Consider the following 13293-nt stretch of genomic DNA (forward strand, 5'->3'; position numbering starts at 1 on the left):
AAGCTCTGAATGAGTTATTTTTCAGGTGGTAAGATGCACCATGCTGGCACCTGGCTCTGGTCTGGGGGGGGTGTGTGTGTGTATGTGAGCACACCCGCTATGCTTTGATCTCAATGTAACTTTGAGGGCACAGGAGAGAGTTACCAGGGATGCTGATGTCTCTCCTCCCAAAAAAATCTACTCCTCTTTCAGTCCCCATCAGTGTAAGTAGCACGAATATCCACTCTGCTGCTCAGGCTACAAATCTAAGAGCTTCTCTGGATTTCTCTTTCCTTCACTACCCACATCCAATTTATCAGTAAATACCATTGGTTCCACCTCTGAAACATGTTCTGAAGCAGCTTACTTACACTTCCATCCACCACTACCAACTGCTGTGGCTCAGGGCATCATTATTTCATACCTGTTACTATGTTCATACTTCTTCTCTGGTCTCAGCCTTCTTCTTCTCTCCTCTCTATTATCCATTCTCTAGGCAGAATGTTTAAACCCCTCCTAATAAAAACTCTCCAAGAGTTTCTCATCAAACATAGAGTAAATCTGGTAAAAATCCAGCAAATATTTCTAGCTCACTCCAAATTAAGCAAATTTGCTCACTCCTCCACTGAGGAGTTTTCCTTTCTTTAAGAAACAAAACAAATTAGCAGATGACTAGGGAGAGACAAAGGACTGGGACATCTCTCAGGAACAGAAAGGACTTACGGCTTCTGATTTGGGAGGCACTGGAGGTGGAGGTAGGGTGATCTCTGAAGACTTCATTGCTGCTCCCAGGGTTCCGGGGCCAGGAAGGGGAGAAGCTGCACATTTGGACCGGACATAACCTCGAAACTGATCACATCTGCTCTTCTCACTCAGGGAGCGAGTGAGAGGTTGATGGCTGGGCTTGCCTTCCTCCAGCCACAGCTCTTCATATGGAAGTTCTGACTTCCCCGGGACGCCCACTGATTCTTCACTAGCTTCTGGGAAAAGGTAGTCACTCCCACTGTCACCCGAGTCCTGATAGGGCAGAATATCATGAGGAAAGGGAGCCCACTCTCCCCCCAGGTCCCTGCAACCGTGCAGGTTCACCTCGCTGTTGCCATGGAGATTGTTGCCATACACACAGACAGAGAGCCGGTGGAAGGACTGGGTGAGCTCATCACGCGCATAGCTAAGGGAATTGGGCACGTGGTTGTGGCCAGTGCATCGGCCCTTCTTGGGGCTCTTACAGTCTTCGTTCCAGTCGGTTTTCACATCTCGGACAGCCCGTGAATACTCATCGATGTCGAACTGTTCTTGGCAGATACCCAGCCAGTGATGGACCAAGGTTTCAGGCCATTCTTCCCCCTTCACCAGGTGTTCAGGGAGGCTAAACTTGGGGACAGTCAAGTGCAAGGGGAAGTGCATGGGGAGGATCTTGTTGTTCCGCAGCACACAGCAAACCACCACTGTCTTGGTCTGGATGTTCACAAACTTGTAGCGGTGTCCCTCACGGATGAAGTGGAGGTCATAAGGGTTCCTGGGTGGGGGGCTGGGCACGGTCACATTCACAGGAAGCCTGGTTTTCTCCACAATGTTGCGGATGGTGTGCTCGCCCTCCTGCATCTGCAGTTCCAGGGGGCTTCGGGTGCTAAACCTGCCCTTGCACTGGAATGGGAGGCTGATGCTCTCATTGGTCCGGTGGTTCATGCAAATCAGGCAAGGCATTTTGCCTTTTCCCAGCTTGCTGATGGAATTGAGCTTCCCAATCTTTTTGAAGATGGTGTTGAGTCGAGACTTCTCCTTGAAAGTCTTTGCATAAAGGATTTCTGCCTGGCCCATGAGAGTGAGTTCATCCCCTGTACACAGGGTAATGTTGTAAACTTCGGTGTCTTCATTGCATTCACCGGAAGCAACCTACGAGAGGATAAATCAAATTTTAGGGACTTTATTCACTCAGAGAAGTAGAGAACTTGTTAGTAAGACACACACATGTGCATACACAAAGGAAAATGCTATTTTTTTTTTTGTCTTTTCAATGGCCACACCTGTGGCCTATGGAGATTCTCAGGCTAGGGGTCTAATTGGAGCTGTAGCCACCGGCCTACGCCAGAGCCACAGCAACGTGGGATCCGAGCCGTGTCTCGACCTACACCACAGCTCATGGCAATGCTGGATCCTTAACCCACTGAGCAAGGGCAGGGACTGAACTGGCAACTTCATGGTTCCTAGTCAGATTCGTTAACCACTGAGCCACGACGGGAACACTGACTTTATCCATTCCATTTCTTCTATAATATTTATGTGGTTAAGAGTAACAAGATGATCTTAGTTTAGACTTTTAAAAACACCTTTTTTTCCCCTGAGGAAAAAGGCACCCTGTACCCATTAGTAACATTTTGGGAATTACAGAAGGAAAACACAAAGAAAATAACACACATCAGCCTGATGCACAGATAGCTCCAGTTAAAGGTTTGATAAACATCCTTCCAGTTTTTTTTTCCCCTGTGTATTCTACCATATGGATAATTATTTTGGAGACATTAATATTATCATTGTATCTTTTCCAGATATAAAGATGCTTTCACATGGTTACCATAGGTAAAACCATTGGGGAGAGGGAAGAACTAGGAGGATGGGAATAACTTATACACAATATTGTATAAAATAGATGATTAACAAGAACCTACTTTATAGCATAGGAAAATCTACTCAACAGTTTGCAATAACCTAATTGGAAAAAAGAATGGATATATTTATAGGTATGACTGATTCACTGTACGCTGAAACTAATACAACACTGGGGAAATCAACTGTTCTCTAATAAATTTAAAAAGATTTAAATGACTACTACTGTAGAAAATTCCTTTTTTTTTTTTTTTTTTTTTTTTTTTTTTGTCTTTTTAGGTCTACACCCACAGCATATGGAGGTTCCCAGGCTAGAGGTCCGATCAGAGCCGTAGCCGCCGGCCTACACCACAGCCACAGCAAGGCCTGATCTGAGCTGCGTCTGCAACCTACACCACAGCTCACGGCAACGCCGGATCCTTAACACACTGAGAGAGGCCAGGAATCAAACCTGCAACCTCATGGTTCCTAGTTGGATTTGTTTCTGCTGCGCCATGACAGGAACTCCAAAAATTCCTTTTTTAAACTAATACAATTCTACTAGTCTTTTTCCTTTTAAAATTTTAGTAATTTTATTAAATTTTCTAAAATTTGAATTGGGACAAAGAATTTAAAAATGCCTTATTTCAGAGTTCCTGCTGTGGCTCAGAGGGTTAAGGACTGGCGTTGTCTCTGTAAGGATGTGGGTTCAATCTCTGGTTTGATTAGTGGATTAAGGACCTGGCGTTGCTGCAAGCTGTGGCATAGGCCTCAGCTGCAGCTCTGATTCGACTCTAGCCTGGGAACTTCCATATGATGCAGGTGTGGCTGTAAAAAGAAAAGAGAAAAAGAAAATCCTAAAAAATCCCCTTTCCTCCTAAAAAAAGTCTTATTTCTCTCCATTCTTTTATTATATAAACTACTCACAATCACTAGAAGAAATATTAGAAAATACAGATATAAAAATGAACAAATTCTATATAATCTGACCACTGAAGAGAACCTATTAACAAAGAAAAATAGAAATGTGTATCAATCTGTCTCAGAGATATATAAACACATGCAACTTTAGTTCTGAGATTCTCACTATAATTTATCCATTTTCCTGTGTACATACTACATCAATTGTAACACTGACTTAATGTATTTCATTATATATGGACATGCCTTTATTTGATCCAGTTCCTTATTGTTAGACAGATGAGATTTCTCAATTTTTAGCAATTATGAATAGTACTGCAATAAACTTTTTAAAAATGTTTTAATTATTTCCTTAGGTAAAGTCCCAGAAGCAGAATTGCATGGACAAAGCCATGTATATATTTGAAAGGTCTAATATGAATTTGCCCATTGCACTTCATCAATGTTATACTTATTCATATTTCTACTTTATAAAACTGTTTCCCTATACCCATGCCGAATAATGTTTACCAATATTAAAGGAAAAGCATGCATCCTGCATTTATTTATGTTTTATGTTGAACATATCTGAATATTAGTATTGTGAATATTTTCTGATATTTACTTATCAAGGCTATTTAGATTTTTTCCTTTGTGAATTGTCTGCTTGTGTCCTTCAGCCCATTTTTCTATTGCAATGGTCATCTTATTTTTTTTTTAGGAGTGGGGAGAAACAGACTTTTTTTTTTGGTCTCTTTGTCTTTCAGGGCCGCACTTGCGGCACATGGAGGTTCCCAGGCTAGGAGTCCAATCAGAGCTGTAGCCACTGTCCAATACATTTCCAAATAACCATCCTTTTCATCACTGCTTTGAGCTGTAGCCACCAGAGCCACAGCAATTCAGGATCCGAGCCATGTCTGTGACCTACACCACAGCTCATGGCAACGCCAGATCCTTAACACACTGAGCGAGGCCAGAGATTGAATCCATGTCCTCATGGATGCTAGCTGGGTTCGCTAACTGCTGACCCACTACAGGAACTCCGGAAACAAACTTTTAATAAGTGGTATTGATATAACCAGATAGCCACATGGGAAAGGAATAATATATATCTGTTTTGCACAAAGTACATCAGGATTAATCCCAAGTAAATCAGAAACTTAAGTGGAAACATAAAGAGAGAGATCTCATTTAAATAATAGAAGAAAACAAGGAGTTCTTTCCTCTAGACCTACAAATTGATAGATAATCTTATTACTTATACTCACCCCAAAGGGATAGGGAAAAGACTGCTAATATTTAACTAGATAAAAATAAAAATCTTCACATGTAAAGAACTCATCAGAAGTAAGTAAAAATGACAAATGATACATTAAGGAGGAAGGTATAACTTGTCTCATAGACAAAAGGTTAACAGCCCTCCTGTACACAGAGTATAGAGCAAGCTGTAAGAAGGATGGGCGATCCATCCCCAAGATATACCGTTAAGGTACAAACTGAGAGTGATGGTCATCTTATTACTTTTTATGCAATGTGAATGTCATTGATGCTATATATTTCTCAATTTATTGCTCAACTTCTTTAAGTATTGCAGTTTTTTTCTACGTAGCAAACATTTTCAAAAATTTCCTCTGTGATTTCATTTTTGGGTGTTAGGCTTCCACTGGTTGAGATGATGCAGATCAACGTTCTGAACCAGGAGTGATTCTGCCCCACCCCCCACCCCCAGAGGACATTTGACAGCATCTTGAGACATTTTTGATTGCCAGGACTGGGAGAGGGCTACTTACACCTACTGGGTGGAGACAAAGGATGGTGCTCAACATGCTACAAGGCACAGGACAGCCCCTCAGCAAAGTATCATCCAGTCCAATTTTCACCAGTGCTGAGGCTGAAAAATGCTATTTTCTTCTAGTACTTTGATGGTTTCATTTATCAAATACTTATTTTAACTGGAGGATTATGTGAGAAAAAGAATGTATATATGTACATGTGACTGAGTCACCTTGCTGTACAGTAGAGAATTGACATAACCCTGGAAACCAGCTACAATGGAAAAAATAAAAATCATTTTAAATAAAAAAATACTATTTAACTAAAATGTCTTTGGTGAATTATTTAAGGTAGGGGTCTAACTGTAACAGTTAACTGACTGTCCAATACATTTCCAAATAACCATCCCTTTCATCACCACTTTGAAGTGCCACTTTTATCATATACTAAATTTATAAAACTCATACACCCAAATGTTTACATGCATTAGTATCTACTTAGGGGCCATTTATCCTAATGGACTTTCTGCCTATTTTTCCATCACAACAATATTGTTTTAATTTCTATACATTTACAATACATTTTAATTTCTATACATTTACCATACCATACAAAAAGCTTTTGGTTATTCTGACTCATCAAGTTTTTGGGGTGGTTAGAAACAAAGTCAGTAACAGACTGACAGAAAATATTTCCATTGTAGGAGGAGGAGATTAAGATGGCGGAATAGAAGGACTGGAGCTCAACTTCTCTCCTAAAAACAACAAAATTCACAACTAAAGACTGAGCACTCTTCACCCAAATGGACTGGAAACCTTAAAAAAGATACCCTACTCCAAAAGAAAAAGAGGAGGACACATCAAGAGGTAGGAGGGGCGATTTCACGATATAAAAAAACCCCATACCTCCTGGGTGGGAAGCTCCACCAACTGGAAACTAACTGGTTCACAGAGACTCACCTACAGAAGTGAGAGTTCTGAGCCCCATATCAAACTCTCACGTGTGGGAATCTGGCATGGGGAGAAAGAGCCCCGGAGCATCTGGCATTGAAGGCCAGTGGGGCTTGTGTGCAGGAGCTCCACGGGACTGGGGAAAATAGAGACCCCACTCTTAAAAGGCGTACACAGACTTTCATGTGCACTGGATCCCAGGGCAAAGCAAAGTCTCCATGGGAATCTGAGTCAAACCTGACTGCAGTACTTGGAGGACATCCTGGGAAAACAGGGGTGAACATGGCTTGTTGTGAGGGAAGGACACTGAAAGCAAAGCTATGGGGAAAATTCAGCAGCTGCCTTTCTCTGGAGGTGGCTATTTTGGGAAAATCTGGCCCCACCCATCATTCAGCTGCTGAGAAACCCCAGGGCAAACAACATCCCAGGTGGGATCACAGCCCCACCCCTCAGTAAATAGGCTACCTAAAGACCCCTAAGGCACACAGCTGCCTCTAATCCCATCCAGAGACTAAGCCACACCCACCAGAGGGATTAGAATCAGCTCCACCTACCAGTGGGCAGGCATCAGCCCCTCCCATCAGGAAGCCTACAGCAAGCTCCCCATACTGACTTCAGCCACAGGGAGGCAGACATCAGAAGTAAGAGAGGCTACAACTCTATTATCTGTAAAAAGGTCACCACACCAAAAACCTATAAAAATGAAAAGACAGAGAACTATAACTCAGATGAGGGAGAAAGGAAAAACCCCAGAAAATCAGCTAAGTGAGGAGATTCTCAGCCTCCAAGAAAAAGACTTTAGACTGTTGATGCTGAAGATAATGCAAGACATTGGAAATAAACTGGAGGCAAAGATGGATAACTTACAGGAAACACTGATGAAAGAGATACAAGATACAAAACTTATACAAGAAGAGATGCAAAAGACAATAACTGACATAAAAAAGTCACTAGAAGCAGCTAACAGCAGAATACAGGCGGCAGAAAAACGAATAAGCAAGGTGAAGGACAGATTAGTGGAAATTACGGATGCAGAACAGAAAAGAGAAAAAAGACTGAAAAGAAATGAAGAGAGTCTCAGAGAACTCTGGGACAATGTGAAACGAACCAACATCCATATTATAGGGGTGCCAGAAGGAGAAGAGAGAGAGAAGGAGACAGAAAAAACATTCTAAGAGATAATTGCCGAAAACTTCCCTAACATGGGAAAGGAACCACTCACTCAAATCCAGGAAGCACAACGAATACCATATAAAATAAACCCAAGGAGGAACACCCTGAGACACATATTAATCAAACTGACCAAAATTAAAGACAAAGAGAAAATCTTGAAAGCAGCTAGGGAAAAGAAACAAATAACATACAAGGGAACCCCCATAAGGTTATCGGTAGATTTTTCAACAGAAACTCTGCAGGCCAGAAGGGAGTGTCATGATATACTCAACGTGATGAAAGGAAAAAACCTCCAACCAAGATTACTCTACCCAGCAAGGCTCTCCTTCAGATTTGAAGGAGAAATCAAAACCTTCACAGATAAGCAAAAGCTGAGAGAATTCAGCAACACTAAACCAGACTTACAACAAATACTAAAGGAACTTCTATAGGCAGAAAAGAACTAGAGAAGAAGGAAAGAAAAAAGAGCAGCAAAAGCAAATCCAAAGCAATTAATAAAATGGCAATAAGAACATACATAGCAATAATTACCTTAAATGTTAATGGACTAAACGCCTCAACCAAAAGACATAGACTGGCTGAATGGATGCAAAAACAAGACCCATATATATGCTGTCTTCAAGAGACCCACTTCACTTCTAGGGACACATACAAATTGAAAGTGAGAGGACGGAAGAAAATATTTCACGCAAATGGGGATCAAAAGAAAGCTGGAGTAGCAATACTCATATCAGACAAAATAGACTTTAAAATGAAGAATATTTTAAGGGACAAGGGAGGACATTACATAATGATCAAAGGATCAATCCAAGAAGAAGATGTAACAATTTTAAATATTCACGCACCCAACATAGGTTCACCACAATATAGAAGGCAACTGCTAACAACCTTAAAAGGACAAATTGACAATAACATAACAATAGTGGGGGACTTTAACACCCCACTTACAGCAATGGACAGATCAACCAGACAGAAAATCAGTAAGGAAACACAGGACCTGAATGAAGCATTAGACCAAATGGACTTAATAGATATTTGCAAGACATTCCATCCAAAAGCAACAGAATACACATTCTTCTCAAGTGCACATGGAACATTCTCTAAGATTGATCATATTCTGGGCTACAAATCCAACCTTGGTAACTTTAAGAAAATTGAAATCATATCAAGCATCTTTTCCGACCACAATGCTATATGAATGGAAATCAACAAGAAAAAAAAAATGCAAAAAACACAAACATGTGGAGACTCAACAACATGCTACTAAACAACCAATGGATCACTGAAGAAGTCAAAGAGGAAATTAAAAAAATACCTAGCAGCAAATGACAATGAAGATACGACACTCCAAAACCTATGGGATGCAGCAAAAGCCTTTCTAAGAGGAAAGTTTAGAGCAATACAAGCCCACCTCAGGAAACAAGGAAAAGCTCAAATAAACAAGCTAACTTTACATCTAAAGCAGCTCAAGAGAAAAGAACTGACAAGACCTAAAGTGAGTAGAAGGAAAGAAATCATAAAGATCAGAGCAGAAATCAATGAATTAGAAACAAAGAAAACCACAGAAAAGATCAATGAAACGAAAAGCTGGTTCTTTGAGAAGATAACAAAATTGATAAACCCCTAGCCAGACTTATCAAGCAAAAAAGAGAGAGGACTCAAATCAATAAAATTAGAAATGAAAAAGGAGAAGTAACAACAGACATCACAGAAATAAAAAGGATCATAAGAGACTACTGTATGCAACTATATGCCAATAAAACGGAAAACCTAGAAGAAATGGACAAATTCTTAGAAAAGTACCATCTTCCAAGACTAAACCAAGATGAAAGAGAAAAGATGAATGGACCAATCACAAGAACTGAAATTAAAACTGTGATTTAAAAACTTCCAGCAAACAAAAGTCCAGGACGAAATGGCTTCACAGGCGAATTCTACCAATCATTTAGAGAAGAGCTAACACCTATCCTTCTGAAACTATTTCAAAAAATTGCAGAGGAAGGGATACTCCCAAACTCATTCTATGAGGCCACCATCGCCCTGAAACCAACACCAGACAAAGATAACACAAACAAAAAAAGAAAATTACAGGCCAATTTCACTGATGAATATTGATGCAAAAATCCTCAACAAAATACTAGCAAACCGCATCCAACAATACATTAAAAGGATTGTACATCATGATCAAGTGGGATTTATCCCAGGGATGCAAGGATTCTTCAATATCCGCAAATCCATCAGTGTGATACACCACATTAACAAACTGAAGAATAAAAACCATATGATCCTCTCAATAGATGCAGAAAAAGTCTTTGACAAAATCCAACACCCATTTCTGATAAAAACCCTTCAGGAAGTGGGCAGAGAGGGAACCTACCTCAACATGATAAAGGCCATATATGACAAACCCAAAGCAAACATCATTCTCAATGGTGAAAAGCTGAAAGAATTCCTGCTGAGATTAGGAACAAGACAAGGATGACTGCTCTCGCCACTACTCTTCAACATAGTTTTGGAAGTCCTAGCCACAGCAATCAGAGAAGTAAAAGAAATAAAAGGAATCCAAATTGGAAAGAAAGAAGTAAAACTATCACTATTTGCAGATGACATGATACTATACCTAGAGAATCCTAAAGACTCAACCAGAAAACTGTTAGAGCTCATCCACGAATTTGGCAAAGTCGCAGGATACAAAATCAATACACAGAAATCGACAGCATTTCTATACACTAACAATGAAAGAGCAGAAAAAGAAATTAGGGAAGCAATCCCATTTACCATCGCATCCAAAAGAATAAAATACCTAGGAGTAAACCTACCCAAGAGACAAAAGACCTGTACTCTGAAAACTATAAGCCACTGATGAAAGAAATCAAAGATGACACAAATAGATGGAAAGATATACCATGCTCATGGATTGGAAGAGTTAATATTATCAAAATGACTATAATACCCAAGGCAATCTACAGATTCAATGCAATCCCTATCCAACTACCAAGGACATTTTTCACAGAACTCAAACAAAACATTTTAAAGTTTGTTTGGAAGCACAAAAGACCCAGAATAGCCAAAGACATCCTGAAAAAGAAAAATGGAGCTGAAGGAGTCAAGCTCCCTGACTTCAGACTATACCACAAAGAAACAATCATCAAAACCGTATGCTACTGGCACAAAGACAGAAATAGAGATCAGTGGAAAAGGATCGAAAGCCCAGAATTAAACCCATGCACCTACAGCCAGCTCATCTATGACAAAGGAGGCAAGGATATAAATGGAAAAAGGACAGCTTGTTAAATAAGTGGTGCTGAAAAAACTGGACAGACACATGGAAAAGAATGAGACTACAACACTCCCTAACACCATACACAAAAATCAACTCCAGATGGATTAAAGACCTAGATATAAGACCAGACACTATAAAACTCTTAGAGGAAAACAGGCTAGACACTCTCTGACATAAATGACAGCAACATCTTCTCAGATCCACCTCTTAGAGTATTGACAACAAAAACAAAAATAAACAAATGGGACCTAATCAAACTTCAAAATTTCTGCACAGCAAAGGAAACTCTAAACAAAGAGAAAAGACAACCCACAGAATGGGAGAAAATCTTTGCAAGTGCATCGACTGACAAGGGATTCATCTCCAAAATTTATGAACAACTTCTACAGCTCCATGCCAAAAAAACAACCCCATCAAAAAATGGGCAGAAGATCTAAACAGACACTTCTCCAAAGAAGACATACAGATGACCGAGAAACACATGAAAAGATGTTCAACATCACTCATTATTAGAGAGATGCAAATCAAAACCACGACGAGGTACCACCTTACACCAGCCAGAATGGCCATCATCCAAAAGTCTACAAACAAGAAGTGCTGGAGAGGGTGTAGAGAAAAAGGAACCCTGTGACACTGTTGGTGGGATTGCAAATTGGTGCAACCGCTGTGGAAAGTGATATGGAGATTCCTCAGAAAACTAAACACAGAACTACCATTTGATCCAGCAATCCCACTCCTGGGCATCCATCCAGACAAAACCATTACTGGCAAAGACACATATACTCTGATGTTCATTGCAGCACTATTTACAATAGCCAAGACATGGAAACAACCTAAATGCCCATCGACAGAGGAGTGGATCAAGAAGATGTGGTATATATATACAATGGAATATTACTCAGCCATTAAAAAGAACAAAACACCAGCATTTTTTGCAACATGGATGGACCTAGAAATTATCATGCTAAGTGAAGTCAGCCATACAATGAGACACCAACATCAAATGCTTTCATGGACACATGGAATCTGAAAAAAGGACAGACGGAACTTCTTTGCAGAACAGATGCTGACTCACAGACATTGAAAAACTTATGGTTTCTGGAGGAGACAGTTTGGGGGGTGGGGGGATGTGCTTGGGCTGTGGGATGGAAATCCTGTGAAATCAGATTGTTGTGATCATTATACAACTACAGATGTGATAAATTCATTTGAGTAATAAAAAAAATAAAGTAAAAAAAAGAAAATATTTCCATTGTATATCTTATAAGAGCTAATATCTCCACTACATAAGCAGCTTAAAAAAAATGCCCAAGAACCCTCCAGAAAAACAGAAAAATCAATCCACTGAAAAGATACATATTAGCAAAGATATTCAACTTCTAACAAGAGAAATGTAAACTACAATTACACTGAAATACCATTTCTCACCTTGAACATTGATATCCAAAAGCCTAACACTGCATTCAGTTGGTAAAGCTATAGGGAAATAGGCACTTTTGTTCACAGCTGGTGGAAATGCAAAATAGTAGAAGCCCAGTGGCAGAGAATTTGCTAACTTTTTTTTTTTAATTTTATTTTTGGGCTGCACCTGCAGCATATGGAAGTTCCCATGCTAGGGGCTGAACTGGAGCTATAGCGGCCAACCTATATCACAGCAAAGCCAGGTCTGAGCCAAGTCTGTGATCTACACCACAGCTCTTGGCAATGCCGGATCCTTAACCCATTGAGCAAGGCCAGGGATAGAACCTGTGTCTTCATGCATACTAGTTGGGTTCATTACCACTAAGCCAACAGGAACTCCAAGAATTTGGCAGCTTTTAACCAAACTACCTCCACTAACAATCCTACTTTCACGAATTTACCCTGAAGACATTTTTTTCCAAGAGTATGAAAATACACATGGTACAAAGTTATTCACTGTACCCTTATTTGCATTTGTAAAATATCAGAACTGATTTAAATGCCCACACACGAAGATTGACGCAATAGACTATGGTACACACATGAAATGATACCATGTGGAAATGAATGGAAGATGACTAGCTCAATGAATTGGTATGAAATGACTTCCAGGATATATTAAGTTAAAAAAAAAAAAAAGGATGGAGTTCTCGTTGTAGTGCAGCGGAGACATATCCGACTAGGAACCATGGGGTTGCGTGTTTGATCCCTGGCCTCGCTCAGTGGATTAAGGATCTGGCATTGCCATGAGAGCTGCAGTGTAGGTCGCAGACGTGGCTCAGATCTGGCATTGCTGTGGCTCTGGCATAGGCCAGCATTTGTAGCTCGGATTCGACCCCTAGCCTGGGAATCTCCATATGCCACGGATGTGGCCCTGAAAAGACAAAAGACAAAGGACAAACAAACAAAAAAGCTGAAAAGAAAAAAAAAAAAAAGCACATAAAAATTTATATGATTACTACCCTTTTGTTTAAGAAGGAAGAAAAGTTGATACAAATATACAAATATATTTTTAAAAAACAAGAAAAATTAAGCAGAAAACAATACAATTGGTTACTTGGGTGGGCGGAGGGAGGAGCCTGGTGGAAGGGACGTGGGAGAGGGTGATACCTCTGAGTATACCTTGCTATAGAGTTTTGACTTTTAGGAAGTAGCCTAATGGTCTATATATTCAAAAAATAAAATTAG

At 40.1% G+C, this 13293-nt stretch overlaps 1 protein-coding gene across 4 annotated transcripts in view; it reads right to left on the reverse strand.

Annotated features, from left to right (window-relative positions):
* Positions 1-13293, reverse strand: part of GAREM1 (GRB2 associated regulator of MAPK1 subtype 1) — a 224483-nt gene that overhangs the window by 29766 nt on the left and 181424 nt on the right. For all 4 annotated transcript variants that reach the window (XM_003482054.4, XM_021096217.1, XM_021096218.1 and 1 more), the window contains one exon: positions 703-1875. In XM_003482054.4, coding sequence (XP_003482102.3) covers positions 703-1875 — 1173 coding nt within the window. The remainder of the gene's footprint in view (positions 1-702; positions 1876-13293) is intronic.

The sequence above is a fragment of the Sus scrofa genome, chromosome 6 (genome assembly GCF_000003025.6).
Source record: "Sus scrofa isolate TJ Tabasco breed Duroc chromosome 6, Sscrofa11.1, whole genome shotgun sequence".
NCBI lineage: Eukaryota > Metazoa > Chordata > Mammalia > Artiodactyla > Suidae > Sus > Sus scrofa.